The sequence below is a fragment of the Lepidochelys kempii genome, chromosome 3 (assembly GCF_965140265.1).
Source record: "Lepidochelys kempii isolate rLepKem1 chromosome 3, rLepKem1.hap2, whole genome shotgun sequence".
Classification (NCBI taxonomy): domain Eukaryota; kingdom Metazoa; phylum Chordata; order Testudines; family Cheloniidae; genus Lepidochelys; species Lepidochelys kempii.
Genome location: NC_133258.1, coordinates 174,220,284 through 174,237,816, shown reverse-complemented (window position 1 = coordinate 174,237,816; position 17,533 = coordinate 174,220,284). Strand labels below are relative to the sequence as shown.

General features: G+C 42.4%; 1 protein-coding gene across 1 annotated transcript in view; it reads left to right on the top strand.

The window, feature by feature from the left end:
- The window catches only part of SRBD1 (S1 RNA binding domain 1), a 227,048-nt gene that overhangs the window by 189,677 nt on the left and 19,838 nt on the right, over positions 1-17,533 (top strand). The window contains exons 19-21 of the mRNA XM_073339107.1: positions 6,930-7,036; positions 9,362-9,538; positions 15,063-15,239. Coding sequence (XP_073195208.1) covers positions 6,930-7,036; positions 9,362-9,538; positions 15,063-15,239 — 461 coding nt within the window. The remainder of the gene's footprint in view (positions 1-6,929; positions 7,037-9,361; positions 9,539-15,062; positions 15,240-17,533) is intronic.

Sequence of the window (17,533 nt, the reverse complement as noted above, 5' to 3'; positions counted from 1 at the left end):
TTGCAGCACATGCAGGTTGTACCTGAACAATGATAGTGAAGCCACTCGAGTATGGAACCAGGATCCTGGACAGGCAGCACTGGTGCATGCAGCCGCCTGTGTTTCCAGTTTCACTGCTGTTGTCACTCGAGCAGGTATGTCTACATGTGCTGCAGTCACACCTCCCGAATGCAGGGTAGACATACCACCTGTGTGACCGTGGGGATCTCGCTTTATCTCTGTGAGTCTTGGTTTCCCATCTGTGAAACGGACAATAATCCTTTCTTCATTAAAGGGAGGTTAATTGGCTTGTGATGTACAAGAGGTCAGACTAGATGATCATAATGGTCCTTTCTGGCTTTAAATATATGACTCTAACTCTGAAAGCTGCAAGAGAAAATATAACTCTTTCCTAACCCTATCTAACCTATGCTGTAGTTGCTCAGTAACTTCATCAGGCCTTGTTATTGTGAGTTTAAAGAGACACTGTCAATTTAAAAATCCAAATTTTAATAATGGGTTTTCAAAATCCATTCAACTTGAACCCGAAGTGGTTTATTTAGGTGGTAAATGTTCCCAGGCTGGTATTTGAAATTGAACCAGAGAGTATGCTCAGACCCATTAAGCACGGCTGGGAGGAGCACTCCTGTAGTGCTAAGTCCCTCAGGCTGAGCTCCTAGTGCAGAGGCTCTACTGACCTTGCTGCCTCAGGGTTCTGTATTGCAGAAGAGAGGAAGTGGGTGCAGTCCCCGTTGACCTGGCTGAGGGTGGGCATGGAGCATTTGGAAGTGAAGAGCAGTGCCAGGTGCCTGGCTGCCCCCATTTTCAGAGTATGTGTATGTGAAGTTGGATACCGAGCATACACATCCTTCTCCCCTCACCCGCCTGGCTGTGTAAAGGAGCACCCAGGTCGTAGCCTCAGCCCCTGTCACAGGAGATGAAGGCTGCCCTGCTGTTTGCGTACTCCACCCCCACCCCACAGGGCAACTTATCTTTCTGATTAAGATGCTTTGAGCATGAGGACCAATGTGTGGTGTTAAGGGAGGTCAGTGCATGGGGGGAAAGCACCAGGCATGGGTTGTAACATGGAAGGCCTTTGTGTAGTGTTGGGATGGGAAGGGCTCCCAGAGGGTGGTGGTAATGCCTGTGAGATATTGGCAGAGTTAGCATTGTGTATGAATCAGGTGAGGAGTGTTCATTTAGGAGGATGGACTGGGGAGTCAGGTGATGTATGGGTTTGCTGTCTGGGTGGGGAGGTAGTTGTCAAACAAAGTGTGGTGTGACTCAAATTTTGACAATAAACAGGTGAAGCATAGTTTGAAAACAGTGATACCACTCTCCATAAAATGAGATTAAAAATCTGATACATTTAATCATATGCACATAGATTGGAGGTGTTGCCCTCCTCACTTATGCTGTTCTTCTTCGAATGCTTGCTCATGTCAATTCCATTCTCAGTGTGTGCACGCCCACGTACGTGGTCATTGGAGATTTTTGCCTTAGCAGTATCTGTAGGGCCAGCTCTGGCGCCCCCTTGAGTGCCACAGTCCTGTGTCGGTATATCAGGTGCTGCCAGCCCTACACCCTCTCAGTTCCTTCTTACATCCCATGGTGGTTAGTCAGAGCGCCTTTCCTTGAATAGCAAGGGCTATTGGTATCATCTCTTCTGACTTCAAGCCTTAGGGCTTTGTAAATAGTTTATAGTAGTTACTGTTAAGTAGTTAAGTGTAGTTACGAGTTAGAAGTTAGAGTCCCAGGGGGGACTTTGCCCCAGGCAGGGTGTGCTCCTGTCTCCGGGGTTTAAGCCCTGTGCGGACTGTAACAGGCCTATTCCTGTTAGTGACCCCTCCCCCTCCCCCCCCACCGCAGCTGCCTCAAGTACTTGGGAGAATCACATGTGAAGGACAAGTGTCGTATTTGTAAAAATTTTCGACCCAGGACTCAGAAAGAGTGGGATATTTGTTTCCAGCTCGCCTCATGGAGGCTACCCTTCGTCCGGCTTCCGAGCCTTCCCACCAAGACTAGTCTAGTACAGCGGACCCTTGCTAGAGCGCGGATTCACATATAGCGCGGTTGCGAAGATGGATCCCAAATTTAAATATTTAAATTGGGACCCATGGTAACGCGGCCCCTGCTATAACGCAGTACTGCTCATGGATCCCAAACCCCGCATTCTAGCGAGGGTCCAGTGTACCTCAGCCTCCGTGTGCAATGCACCCCTGGCAATGGTGCCCAGAAAGAAAATGAAGAAACGCAGCTCCCTGGCACTGGGCAAGGAAGGCCATGGGGCATCGGGCAAAGGACTCACTTTGGGCCACCCTGCCACTCCAGAGCCACGTGGACGTGCCTCCCCGATCAGGGCCCTTAGCTGCTTAAAGGATCCACAACTGTCTCCCGGGAGCGGCAGGAGACCCAAACTTCTGGTGGCACCAATGCCTTCCCAAGCTCCCCTGGTGCCAAAAGAGCAGAGGTCTCTGCCTGCAACGCTGATCCTCCCACTCCAAACACCAGTCTCCGGTGGCTACGATCAGCAGGCAGACAGGTGTCAACGACCCTGCCATGGTCACCAGAAGAGGATTCCTCCAGCCTAGAAGGGCAGTTCAGTCCCTCGCCAAGACCCCACCGGTGCAAATGGGCAACTGAGGCCACATCAATGTCTATGGTGCCGGCTTTGCAGCATGGCCAGCGCAGTGGCCTTATCGGAGAGGGTGGGGCATGCCGGTGATGACGATGTCTCCTTCGCACCGCTCATCTGCCTATAATCAGCATGGACGCATGTCCCCTGGAATGGTGGTTGACACATGAAGGGATATAAAAATCTTTAGCGCATCTGGCACATAAATACCTTGCGATGCCGGTTACAACAGTGCCATGAGAACACCTGTTCTCACTTTGAGTGGACTTGCAGGCTCTAAATTTTACATTTTTTTAATGGAGGTTTTTTTGTACATAATTCTACATTTGTAAGTTCAATTTTCATGATAAAGAGATTGCACGACAGTACTTGTATGAGGTGAATTGAAAAATACTATTTCTTTTGTTTTTTACAGTGCGAATACTTGTATTAAAAATAAATATAAAGTGACCAGTATACAGTTTGTATTCTGTGTTGTAATTGAAATCAATATATGTGAAAATATAGAAAACATCTAAAAATATTTAAATAAATGGTATTCTATTATTAACAGCGCGATTAATTGCGGTTAATTTTTTTAATCGCTTGACAGCCCAACTAATTTTTTAAAATTAGTCACTTTGTTAGAAACATAAATTGACATCTCTTCTATTGCATTCAAAATATGTCTCACAGTGTGGGTGAGAAGACTTTCCAATGCCGTTGGAGGAAGCAATGCCAGTCAGAGGCTGTGTCTCCAGAAGAGTTTGCTGCAGTTCACAACTGGCCACCTTCCACAAGCCTGATTTTCTCCGAGTTAGGGATGGCCTGTAACTAAGGCTGCAAGTTTGTCACTGATTCCGTGACTTCCGCAGCGGCTGGTGTGGCTGCCCCAGGGGCTGCCTGAGCAGGCAGCCCCCGGGCCAGCCACACTGGCCACTGCTGGGGCAGTCTCAAGCCACCACTCGCCCCTCCCCCCCAGCAGCAGTGGGAGTTTGGGTGTGGGAGGGGGCTCAGGGTTGGGGCACGGGAGTGGGTGAGGGGTCTGGGCAGCACTTGGGGAGCGCCCAAGAAGCAGCAACTTGTCCCTCCCTCAGCTCCTAGGCGGAGGCACCATCAGACAGCCAATGGGAGCTGTGGAGCCATTGCTCTGGGCAGAGGAAGTGTGCAAAGCTGTCTGTATGCGCCTCCGCCTAGGAGCTGAGGGAGGGACATGTCTACATTTCCGGGGAATAGCGTGGAGCCAGGTAGGGAGTCTGCCAGCCCTGTCAAAAAAAAAAACCCTCCCCCACACCAGCAGCAGCAGGGGTTCTGGGCCATGCGCCGCCGCCACCCCCCACCCCCTTGCACCAGCGGAGGCCTTGAGCTGCTCCCCCCAGAGCACCTGCGCCGCCCCTCCCCCCAGGGCATCTGCAGCACCTCCGGGCCATCTCCCCCTGCAAGATTTAGTCAGGGGTATATAGAACAAGTGATGGACAAGTTGTGAATTTTTGTTTACTGCCCGTGATCTGTCCATGATTTTTACTAAAAATACCCATGACTAAAACGTAGCCTTACCTATAACTAAGGTTTTAGTCATTCTGTCCGTAGAAGAGGGGCAGCCCTACAATTTGCTTATCTATATCCATCACATTCACACTCACTTTCTATGCATCCGTTCACTCCCATGTATGCTGTAGATACCCATTCTAAGTGGTTCATCTGTAGTATATTGAGGTATTAAAGAGGAGCTAGTGCGTGTCTTTTTCTTTTTATTGGTAGTTGTAGAGCTATTTAAGTAGGTGTTAAGCTGTACACAGTTAGCGGACAAAGCTGAGGCATGGTTACAAATAAAATTATTGGGCCTTCTGCAAGAGAAATATGTCCTGACACCTTTAAAGGGGTTTCTCATTTCTTTCTTCTCTCACTTTGCTCACCAACATATTTTAAAATATGGATCTCAGCCACAAGTCAAACATACAACCTTGGGTATAAAGGTAATGTGGTATGGGTGATGGTAAGCATTATCGAGGAACTAATAGTGGTTCCATAGTGAAGGTTGCAGTGGGATTTTGCCTTTGACAGCCCTTAATTCTTAAATTCTAATACGAAGCTGAAACACACCGACTTGTTTTTTAAAAAGTGATAAATGCAAAGCACACTTTGAGAGGCCTATGAATTTTTAGTCATTGGCAATTGTTCCTGGAAAAAGAAATCAAATAAAACACTTCACAGAATTTTTTAATGTTTGCTCTCACTCGCTAAATTTGTTCTCCATTTAACAAACAAGCTACAACAGGCACCAAAGTTCCCCTTTGAAGCCAGAAGACCATGAGTTCAAGTTTCACCTCTTCTGTTGGTGGAGGTAATTCTGTGCACTTTACAATCCTTGCTATTGATCAAGGCTTCAGATTCCATCCCCCCTGTGTTACCGATGATGTAACTGAGTACTGTGTCTGAAATGTCATGTAATACTTCTAGCAGAGCTGGAGATCGAAACCAGGACACTGTGGCCAAATCAAGTTTCATCCACACAGACATACAGCATCTCAGAAAGATTAGGCCAAATGTGGGTGGTTACATTCCCTGTTGTTTGGGGCTACTTCTGTATATGCAGCTCTACAAATTACTCCCGAGGGGATTCTTTGCCATTAACGTTCTGTGCAGAATTTCCTTTTTCCTGCAGAATTGGTGCTACAGAGCTGCTGGTCACCACTAGAAGCTACTGGACCCAGCAGATCCCAGCTCACAAATACAGGACACTGCCGATGGGGAGGGGGCACTGGAGGGTTCTGGACAGCCGCAGTTCCTGGCACGCCCTGAAGGAAGGAGTTGGCATGCAGGAAACTGTGTACAAGCCCAAGAACCACTATCCGACTGTTTCTCCCTCTGGATCCGTGGACTCTGTGAGGGAGGGTATGCAGATGTCTGGCTCAGGGAGCGCTCCATGGCTGGGCTCTGGAGGAGAGAGTGTGTAGGCGTCTGTCATATGAGTGTTCCTTTGATCTGCTTATATCATGTTAGTTTATTAATACATTTGTGGCGATCAGTGTACATTACAATATGATTAGCTCTAATAAGGAGGGCGACATTGGGACAGAGTTTGGTTATGATATTAACTATTATTTAATGAATGACAAATATGACTAGATGGAGCCTGATGCTGGTGGCATGTCATATTTAATTATAATAACTTTAAAAGAGCTGAATGGCTTGGAAGATAAAATATAGTACTGGACAAAATATCTGGGATCTTGGCTTGAATCCAAGATGATGTCCTAAATAAATGCATCACAAAACCACTACAGATCAACTCAGATTTATATGAGTGACTTATAAGAACCCTAGAGCAAAGGCAACATTGTGATTAAATTAGCTCGTACATTTAGAAAGGATTCTCCCTTCAGGTCAAACTTCTAAGCATTGGTGGGCTCATGGAGAAGTTCACATTGTTGTGGATTGAAGTAAAACTTCAGTATCTAGAGTTTCATAACTTTTTATCTTTAAAAAGTATGACTAATTAAAACAAAGAAAAAATATGCAAACAAATGAAAAGCTAGAGGAATTTTCAGTAGTGCTACTGTAGTGAAGGATCTGCTAATCTTCTGAATATAGCCATTTACAATTAGACGTATTTTATTGATGCAGGGTTGAAATTTAGCCTTTGTGTTTTCAGACCTAATGTAATATCTGGTTTACTCTTATAGGGTAATGAATAGTAAGCTGTTCTATAACAACATGAAGATTAGCTGTCAAAAAAGGAAAATTTGACAGGCACTTACTATATACTTACCGCACTGCAGTGTGCACAAATGTGGCATTCTTGTGTGCAGATATGTCCAATTATTATCCAGAGATATTAATTTGAAAATTTTGTCCTACCTGTCTTTTTAATAACAATTTTTAAATCAGATTTTAGAGTAAGGGGGTAACTGTCAGACTAACCAAAACTATATTTATAGGTATATATGATAAAATACAATGTTAATTCTATTTTTTAACTGTTTTGTGTGTGTGTTTCATTAAATTTTGATTTTAAATAAGACAGGAAAACAGTGCAGTAAAAAAATGGTTTAATATGACAGGGAATAGAATATACTGCATATTCTAGGAATTTGGCGCACAATAGAGTTCTTGCAAAGAGCTATTGAGGAACATTAATAAAAATCAATGGGCTAAGGTAACTCTACAATAGAAAAAGTGGTATTAAATTAGAGGTCCCTGTATTGTTGTTTCTTATGTTGACAGTATACTAGCAAATGTTTTATTAAATTGCCATTGTCTGCAGTTCTCATTTATCTCGTTTATGCATGTTCCAATATTTCAGTAACCCTATATCTGTATTTTTGTGTCTCAGCATGACGTCTCACAGACTTTGCTCAAAGCAACTTTGGACAGTGTGGTTGAGGAGTGTGTCAGCTTTGTAGGAGTAGATATTAACATCTGCTCAGAAATACTATTAAGGTGGGTTGAATACTTTCCTATTCCAGTAATTACATGGCTTTGGATCACAGAGTCTGTGTTTAGTCTTCCATCCGACTCAAACTCAGCTGGAGCAAATGGCTCTTGTGTTAAACTTCCAATTACATGAAAATGACATATTAAGACAGTATTTCACTGGAGTATTAAGGGTCAGCTTTTTGAAAGAGGAGATGTGGTTCTGCAAGGTAAAACCATTCGTCTGAGGGAGACAAATATTTTCAAAGTCATAACTTGTAGCATAAAACAAACACAGCAATCAAATATAACATGGCATAATAAATATGATATTAATATTGCAAAGGAAGGGATTTCCAAATGTTTGTTCTGTCTGTCAGAAGATGGCTTTACAGATTATAGCAAGTAAAGCTGGTTGAAAAACAGAAAATTCTGGAAAATTTTCATGAAAAATGTACCCCTTTTTCACTGTAAACATTTTAAAAAATTATACTAGCTCTATAATGTACTGGAAAATGTTATGTTTTTTGTGGAAGATTTTGTGAAAGTGTATCTAATTGTCTTTGTTGAAAAATCAAAATTCAGAAATTTTCAACCATCTAGTCCAATGGACTGTGAAAAATAAACAGTGGGAGGAGTTCATGCCCATAACCATAGAAATGTAGGACTGGAACAAGTCCAGTCCCCTGCCCTGAGGCAGGACTAAGTATTCTCTTCTAGACCAGTGCTACTCAAAGTGGTGGTCCGCGGACCGGTGCCGGTCCGCGAGTCATCGGCTGCTGGTTTGTGCGCACATTGGAAAAAGAAATTGCCTGTCCCCCACATCAGATAGCTTGAGAAGCACTGTTCTAGACCATCCCTGACACGTGTTTGTCTAACCTGTTCTTAAAAACATGTAATGACAGACACTCCACAGCCTTCCTAGGCAATTTACTCCAGTGCTTAACTACCCTTACAGTTAAGAAGTTTTTCCTAATGTCCCTTGCTACAACTTAAGCCCATTACTTCTTGTCGTGTCCTCAGTGATTAAGGAGAACAATTTATCACCCTCCTCTTTATAACAACCTTTTATGTACTTGAAGACTATCATCATGTTGTCCTGTCTCTTCTTCTCCCTCCCCCCCCCCCCCCATACGCTCTTCGGCTTCTGTGGACTTACCTACACGGCTCTACAGAGATGCAAGTTGTAGAGTGCATTAGTATGTTGCATTCTGTTTCAAACAGGACTACATTAACACACACTAGGTACCTTGTAGTTCAAGCCAGCAGGGTCTACATGGGGCAGCCAGAGCACAAATGCTCTGCAGTTCACACCCTTTATAGCGCACACTGAGGCACTGTGTCGAAAAGCAGTGAGTATCCCTGAGACCTAAGTTGTAGAAAACAGTGCATCCCAGACAGGCTGATTACAAGCATTGCTTACTGCTCAGGTGTGTGTTATGTTAAATGTATTTATCATCACCTGTTGTATTTACAAGGCACGTTATATCTCTGCAGGCCGTTAGAAGTTAGATATGTTCTCTGAGGCCTACTAAAGATCAGTGGAAATTTTATGAGCTGTGTATTTGAGGTATATACCGTTGTCCTCAAGAAGAGCTGTTGAAGCCAATGTGAAATGAGAGTACGTCAGAGTGCATTGTGGAACTTTCAGTGAACTGTTGCAGGTTCCCTGTTTTGAGATAGTATGCAATAAGTTAGTTCATTGGAGAGTCTAACACCCTGACTTGCCATGCACTATCCACTGCCTAGTCAAGAGCTTAAAATCATGATCTACTTCTTAACATTTCTAAGAATGACTTGCCAAAATTTCCATTCTTAATTAGTAGTATTTTTACTTTGTGAGTTGTTACGTTTCAAATTCTCCTTATAATTCTGATATTTCAGCAATGCTGAGTTTGTCAATCTATTCCAACTTTTGTTGCATGAAGGATGAGACTGTTTTGGGGAAATTTTTCTTCTCTTTGCTATTTTGTGTCTTTCGCATCAATTTCAGGTGCTATTTCTTTAGGAACAACTATCAGTGACACTCCATGAAGAATTCTCTGCTTCCATTCACTTAGAACCTGAATGCAGATTTGGGTCTGATCCTGCAGAAATATCCTCCCACACAGACCCTTATACCCAGATAGTCCAGAGTCTTGTTGGCTTCAGTGGGATCCTTTTGCAGGATCATGTGAAGATGGATCCTTCAGCCTTTGGTCTTGCACTACTTTTGCAAACAGTTTAGTGTATTGACATTTGAGTTATCTGGCCCAGATTTCCTGGAGCAGTTTGTATTCTTGCTTTTAATTTGTATCTGCACTAGTCATTATTTATTTGTAACTAATATATTTTGAAAACTTTGCTTCTCAGACATATTGCAGGACTGAATGCTAATAGGGCTAAAAATATAATTGAATGGCGAGAAAAGAACGGACCATTTATAAGTCGGGAACAGCTCAAGGAAGTTAAAGGACTGGGTCCAAAATCCTTTCAACAGTGCGCTGGATTCATCAGGTTTAACCAAGAATACATAAGAACCTTTTGCAGGTAATTACTAAGGTGTGAATTAAACTCAGTAACAACCATGCATTCAAAAGCCCATTCCTTCTCAAAGCAGCAACCAAGCAGAGCTGACTGAGTGTCTAATGGGTTTGTTGACTATAGCTAAGGCTAAGATTTTGTCATGAATATTTTTAGTAAAAGTCATGGACAGGTCCCGGGCAATAAAGAAAAATTCACGGAAACCCATGACCTGTCCCTGACTTTTACTAAAAATATCCATGACAAAATGGGAAGCGGCTGGGCAGCTGCAGAGTGGCTGGGCGAGCCAAGGCCCCGACCACCTGTGGGGACTCAGAGCTCCAGGGTCCCCCTGCTCCTCGCCGTGGCGGGAAGTTGCAGGGTCCTCCTTCCCCGGCGACAGAGAGCTGCAGGAATCCCCCTGCTTCTGCCACAGTGGGGAGCTGCCAGGAATCCCTCTGCCCCACTGCGGCGGCCGGGGAGCTGCCGGGGAACCCCCTGCTCTGCCCTGGCTGGGGGGAGCTGTGGGGATCGCCCTGCCGTGGCTGGCAGGGAGCTGTGAGTACCCCCATTGTCCATGGCGGCTTGGGGGCCCATTGCCTCAGGCAGTGGGTGACGTACCACACAGCTCTTTTCCACTACGGTGACGGCAGGGCCCTTCAGTTCCCAGCCACCAGGACTGAAGTCACAGAGGTCTTTGGAAGTCACGGATTCTGTGACCTCCGTGACAAAATGGTAGCCTTAGCGATAGCGCATTATTGTGAATTAGGATTCCTGGATTTTACTCCTTGTTCTGCCACTGACTCATTGGTGACCTTGGGCAAATTCATCTGTAAGATACTGATAACTCACAGGGGTGTCTTTAATGCATAATTGTTTATAAATTACATCAATATTCTTGGAAGGCAGGTGCTGTGGAAGTGCAATGATGGGTGGTAGTCAGTGTGAGAATCCAGGATCTTCATTCTCAGACATTTTTAATCTTGTCATCTGGGCAGGAAAGATTGTTTAGATTGTCCGTTCTTTGGGGCAAGTACTGTCATTTTTTAATACTGGTATGCAGTACCTCACATGCACGATGGGGCCCCAATCCCATTGGTGCCGCTACTGCAGTACCAATTATTAATAATAAAAATGATGTTAACAGAGAAGACAGGCATATGTCAATATTTTGTCAAACAGCGCAGTAGTGGAGTGTTAAGAGCATTGTGTATTATATTTTCCTAACGGAGGCCGGGAGCCTAATCCTGATATCAGATAAACAGATGCCTATCAATGCAAGTCTTGCAAAATCAGGTGCTGCATTGAAAGACCTGAGTCAAAATTAGGCCCTGACTGCTGTGCTTCTGCAACATTTCTGGTGGGCCCAACCAATAAAAGATATGCTGTAGTGGATCAGAAGCCAGTACGTTATTTTTGTTTTCTCTGTCACTAGGCCATCAGCATTAGAGCTTTATTTGTGCTAGTTCCCATGTTTTATATTTGGCAAATTAACAAAAACATAGCAGTTCTCACTTAAAATATTGATTTGAAAAAAGTTTAACAGTCTAAACTTCTTTCTGGGATTCAAGAGCTTGAATCACTCCACTGATGGAAACCAATGTGTGAGTGGTGGAGGGCCCAGAGCTGTTCCACACTGCCACAACGGTGGGCAGCGCTGGGCAGGTCGTGGTCTGGGTACAAAGATATGAGATGAGCAATTCATATCTAGGGAGACTTCACTCTGAGAAATCAGATGATGCCCTAATCATCATAATTTAAAGCTGCCCTCACTTGGTGGAATCGCCAGGGAAGGGTGGCAGTGACAAAAGCATAGCTCACATAAGGGCAAGTCTCTTTTCTTGTCTTCCTCCCGGCACAGGATGTAGCTGCACCACTCAGGCAGATGGTGTGTCCAGTTAGTACTCCCTTTACCAGTAGGGACAATCAAGGCCTAGAGCTATTTGTGACTTTGCAGCTTGTTCAATATCTGAATAGTTCTTAAAAATCTCTAGAAATAATTGATTGAACTTACTTCATTGAGAATGTAGGATATAACTAGTATATTTCATAAATGCATTATAAAATGCCTAGTGACTATTCTGAAGTGGTAATAATTTTAACCATAAGTTTTTGTAGTGTTCCAAACATTTTCAAACTACTTTATTTTGGCCTGGGGTTTCCCGGGGTTTCCCAGGTTTTGTCTTAGTTCTGGTTTGAGCAAAAACTTGTCAGCTAGTTGAGTGAAAAAATATTTTTAACCATCTGATCTCACTGCTCAGATAACTCATAATCATCTGACACCTAAACACTTCTGATTTGGATTGTTCTGTAGATTTCACTGAGACAAAAAAAGTAAAACCATAAAGGTATAAAGTTCCAAAATAGATAAATCTGCAAAACTTTTCAATTTCAGACATTTTCAGGCTCCATTAAAGATAGCTGTTAAGACACTCAAGTCCAGTCCATTTTCAAAAGTGGTAGAGTTACTAAAGCCTGCAAGCTGCACAGGAACTTAATAGGTTAGTCAAAAATGACTCTGTTAAGGACATCTCTGTTGTAGCTGTTGTGGGTAAGGACCCTGTAGAGCTGATAAGCTCTGCATGGAAGAGACGTACAGGAATCTTTTAGCATAAGCCTAGGGTCAAGGAATTTACAAGTACTTAAATAGCTCTGGATTATTTTCCCCTTTAAAAACAAAACAAACAAAAAGTGGAGAATGAAATAGAAAAATCTCATACCAGTGCAGCTGTGATGGGTTGGATCACAGAAAACCCCTTGGGAACTGCTAACTGATGTGTTGAGTTGAGACAACTTCTGAGTCATTTTCCCTGCCAGTTTGGGACTTGAGAACACTGCCTGGTTTGAGCCAGACACACTAGCCTGCTGCTAACCCAGGTCCAGATCTGAACAATGACCCACAAACTGCAGGCTTAACTGAAAATAGCTTAAGAAGTGTTCCTGTCTCTAACACTCAGATGCCCAGTTCCCAGTGGGGTTCAAACCCCAAATAAATCTGTTTTACCCTGTGTAAGCTTATACAGGATCAACTCATAAATTGTTCGCCCTCTATAACACTGATAGAGAGATATGCACAGCTGTTCTCCCCCCCTCCGCCCCCTGCCCCGGTATTAATACATACTCTGGGTTAATTAATAAGTAAAAAGTGTTTTTATTAAATACAAAAAGTAGGATTTAAGTGGTTCCAAGTAGTAACAGACAGAACAAAGTAAATTACCAAACAAAATAAAGTAAAACACACAAGTCTATGCCTAATACAGTAAGAAAGTGATTATAGATGAAACCTCACCCTCAGAGGTGTTCCAGTAAGCTTCTTTTACAGATTAGCCTCCTTCTAGTCTGGGTCCAGCAATCACTCACACCCCCGTGGTTACTGTCCTTTGTTCCAGTTTCTTTCAGGTATCCTTTGGGGATGGAGAGACTATCTCTTGAGCCAGCTGAAGACAAAGTGGAGGGGTGTCCCAGGGGTTTAAATAGACTTTCTCCTGTGGGTGGACATCCCTCCCTCTCCCTGTGTAGAGTCCCAGCTACAAGATAGAGTTTTTTATGACTCAGAACTTACAGGTAGTAGCCATGGTTCACATGCTACCTTGAACGTCCTCAAGTAGACTTCTTATGTGGATTGGAGCCATCCAAGATCCATTGTCCATTAAGTGTTTCTTGATTGGGCACTTAACTTGCAAATTCCTTTCTAAAGAAGCTGCCCAAATGCCTTACTAAGCTACTTAAAATCAAACAAGTTCACAGTCAATATTCATAACTTTGAATACAAAAATGATACATGCATACAAATAGGATGAATATATTCAGCAGATCATAACCTTTGCCGAGGTATGTTACATGGCGTATGTAGCATAAAACATATTCCAGTTATGTCTATTTACATTCATAAGCATATTTCCATAAAGCATTATGGGGTGCAACGTCACAGCAACATTCAAGATTAAATATCAACTATTGAAAAGTCTGGAATGTTTTAACAAAACAGAACAAAATAAGTTACCCCATAACATTAACTTACCCATATTGTATCTATCTAGTATTTTCTGTTGCTGTTTTTCTTTTAAAATGAGCACTTTCACTGACCACATCACTAGCAGTGGTACATCATTAATACATTTCACTGTGAAACCGCAAAATTGATCAATGCGGTAACTAAATATTATCTGAAAACATCATCAGCTTATAGAAAAATTCATTTTTGTGTTTACTTGCACTTGTCTAGTTAGAAATGTATGAATAACATTATACTAATAGCGCTTAAGTGCAAATTCTACATACACATTTTCCCTTCTTTAAAAAAGGTTTAAGGAAGTTCATGCAATATTTGGAGAAGGTTATACTTACTTTATTAAGACAGTGTTAGGGTAGGTCACATGAAAACTACAATTAAGATACATTAATATGACTTTATGGGTGAGATTGTCATCCCTGCTCCATCCCTTTTACACCAGGTAATGGGGCCAGAGCAGCATAAAGCGTTTCTAGAAGCCCAAGATCTGGCTGAGAAAGAAGTTCCTGGCAGAGAAACTGAGACAGACAGCTCTATGCTGTTCTCAGAGGACCTCCTTACAAGCCATAGCATAGGGACCATGGCTGCGGGGTGGGAGGATGTGATTGGCAGGGCTACAGCATGTAGCTCTGCAGACATTCTGGGTAGCACTTCTCCCACAGGGCTGTCTAAATTACACCAGGGGAGCTCTGACCCTGGAGCAGCCGAGGATTGGAAGGGCACAAACATGGCTTAAGGCCACTGCAGGCTCCCCACCCCCATACCTTGGCCTGCTCCTCACAATATCACCCTAGGTGTATTTCTCTGGGAGATAGACTTCTAAACAGTAATATATAACTATAGTGTCTGGCTCCAAAGGATGACAAAAATATTCTATTTAATTTATAGTATATGGATGCTCCCACTTCTGCAGTGCTTTCCATCTGCAAATCTGAAAGTTTTATAAATATTAATGAAGTAGTCCTCACAGCACCCTGTGAAGTAGGGAAATAGAACTGCCCCCATTTTACAGACTGAGAAACTGTGTGTCACATGACTTGCCCAAAGGTACACAGTCTGTGGCAAAACTGGAAGTCAATTGTCTTGTGCTTAGCACCAAGATTTATTTCTAAGTAAGTCCTCTACTCTAATTTAACATGTTAAATCAGTGTGGTTTTGTTTGTTTCATTTGTTGCTATTTTCTATTGCCTGTAACCCCTGCATTGTTCAGCAGTTGGATGCAACAGAGAGAGACACTTCCCATAACTTTTTAAGTGGATTTGTGAATGTGCTGCTGTGCCATTTTAATACTTCTTAACAAAGGCTCGTATGTTCACGTTCTGAATAGTTTATATTGAGTATCGTATTATGCTTTTACTCTCTCCCTCCCATGAGAAGGAGCCAGAACACAATCTTATTTTGTAATTTTAAAAAAATGAATGATTAAGGGCTGAATCTTTATGGAATGAACAAATTGCAAAAGCTGATCACTGTCTGTGTGTGTGGGCACTTGTAAGGGTGTTCATATACCAAGAACTGTGTCTCTTTGAATTTTGACAGCACTCAGCAAACTAAGCTTGCAGCAGAAGGTCATGCACTTATGGCTAAAGCAGATGTTCAAGTCATAAGCGAGAAACAGGGCAAAAAAAAGAGGAATCCAGCAGCAAACACTGTAGTATGGCCAAATCCTTTGGACCAAACTTGTATCCACCCAGAGTCATATGACGTTGCAAAAAGGTAAGCAATGGCAGAGTTTCTGAGCTGTTTATGAAATTAGTCTTTTAAACAGTGAGCTATGATTTTTCTTACATAATGGAGAAATTTCTTAGTTTTGGGGACCCAAAATACATGTGTTAATGTATGTGTGCATTAATCTCACCCTTCCCCAAAAGAGGGAGTTCTCATGTGAGTGAAGGACTTGGAATCTATTTTGTTTGTCCTTTTATAGGTTTTCTCATTTTTCAAAAAAGGGCTACTTTCAGAAAATTAAATAGTGTGTTTTTGTAATTTTATTTCAGTGAGGAAAATGTGTTCCAAAGTTTACCTAGAACACACACAGTGCACTAGTGAACTTAAGGTACCCTTATAGTGTATCTTTGGACATACCGACTATTACAATACTAGCGAATTTTCTTCCCACTAGCCCTGTCACCTTTTCTTCCAAGTGTGACTCTCATCACCTTGCCACCAATGCTGAGCCCCTTCCTGTCCATTTGCCAGCTCCATTATGCCACACCCCATAACATTCAGGTTCTCTGCTTGATCAAGTGCAGAAGCAAACTGCTGATTGTTCTGTAAATCTGAAAAATTGTCTCTTTGTCCCAGCCCCATCTTGTATATTATGGGAATAAATAAAAAAGGCAGTGTTTGCATTTTCTGTAACCTAATTTTTTGTGCAGTATTATTTCCCTTCCATTTTTCTCCATACATTTAAATTCTCCTGCAATGCCACCAGGTGATGATAGTAGTAGGTGTAGAATTCTTTTCAGCAAATCTGTGGGAGTTAAGTTAGGTGTTACTGCAGCTGGATGTCACCACTTTATACCTGGCAAACACATTTCAGTGTCTCTGATTGTGCCCAGCCTCGCTTGGCATTATCTCAGTGGAACCTTCAGCACCTTACTATTCATGAGAGCAAAGAGGGGCCGTTTGTTAGTAATAAATCTGGTTTCAGAGAAGTTTACACTGTAATCCAGAAGCCCTCATTTCAGGTAAGTGTAACTTGTGCTTAGCAAAGTAAACTAACAGAAAAAGTGTCTAGTTAATAATGAATTTATTATAGATTCTGGTCTCCATACAGTCTTTGCTTAAAGGTAATTGAACCATGGTTTTCTTTATTCTTAAAAGTAGTTCAAATCATGCTATGGTACTAAAGAATCACGAATTGCAAATTAATACAGTGTGTTAATTTGTTGGCTAGTCTAAGCATAAGAGCAATTTCCTTCTAAATAAAACAGACTTTGTTCAATAAAGATTGACCATTAAAATAAATGTGTATATGTTTGCGTATGTGTATACACACATTTGTGAATGTGTCATTATCATTAGCCTTTAACATTAAATTCTGATCTTGCCAGGTGCTAAGTAAGATGTCTATATTAAATTCCAAATACTTGGAAGTTTTAGCATGGGACCTTTTGCTGAGAGAGGAAAATGTTTTTTTCTTGCAGGTTACAAAAAACAGTAATTCAGAGACCATGTGTGCCTCCCTTGTTAGGGGGCAAAGCAGCTGGTAAATGCTTACTTAAGATGTAATCTCCTCTATCATCACCCTATGGTTGAAATTAGACTCTGCCTGTCCTCATGAGAAAACATTATCTCCTCCTATAAACTAAGTAGTGCCTATTTATTTTTTAAATTGAACAGGTACTTTTCGTAAACTATACTGGAATTAATTTAAGTGGCAGTTAAATGTTTCGGGGTTCTTGTGAACTCTTTGATTTCACTGTGTCCAGAGGAACAAGTTTGTGTTTTCTATGTTGTTAAGTAGGATGGTTACATTCAAAAAATAAAAACATTTAAAGTTAGATAATTTTAGATAAGATCATATTCCATATTTAAAGTAATGTTGTAATACTCTAATAAGTACTTGGCACTTCTATAATATCTTACTAGAAGGTCACAATCAATGCACACTTTGTAGCTTCCGTAGGCCGAGTGCATTGCAGACACTAGGGGTTCCTTGGATTACTTCATTCTCCTCCTGTGCATGACCTTCCCATCCCATTCTATTTCAGGGACTCCTTGTAACCCCCATCCCATCCCCTCCCTCCTGCCATGAGCTCCATCTATGTCCCCTTCCCCAGTACTAGGGTCCCCCATTCTCCCTATATGTCAGGGACTCTTTGTGTCCCCCATTTCCCCTTGCCCCCCATACTGCAGTCCCCATTCTCCCTTTTCTAGGGGTTCTGTGTGTGTCCCCCGTTCTCCCTCTCAGTTTTTCTGATTTTTCACCAAAATCGATAGGATTCTGGCCATTGATGAGTAGAAGAACGTTCCCTGAAATTTTGGAATGAATCAGCTGCAATGTC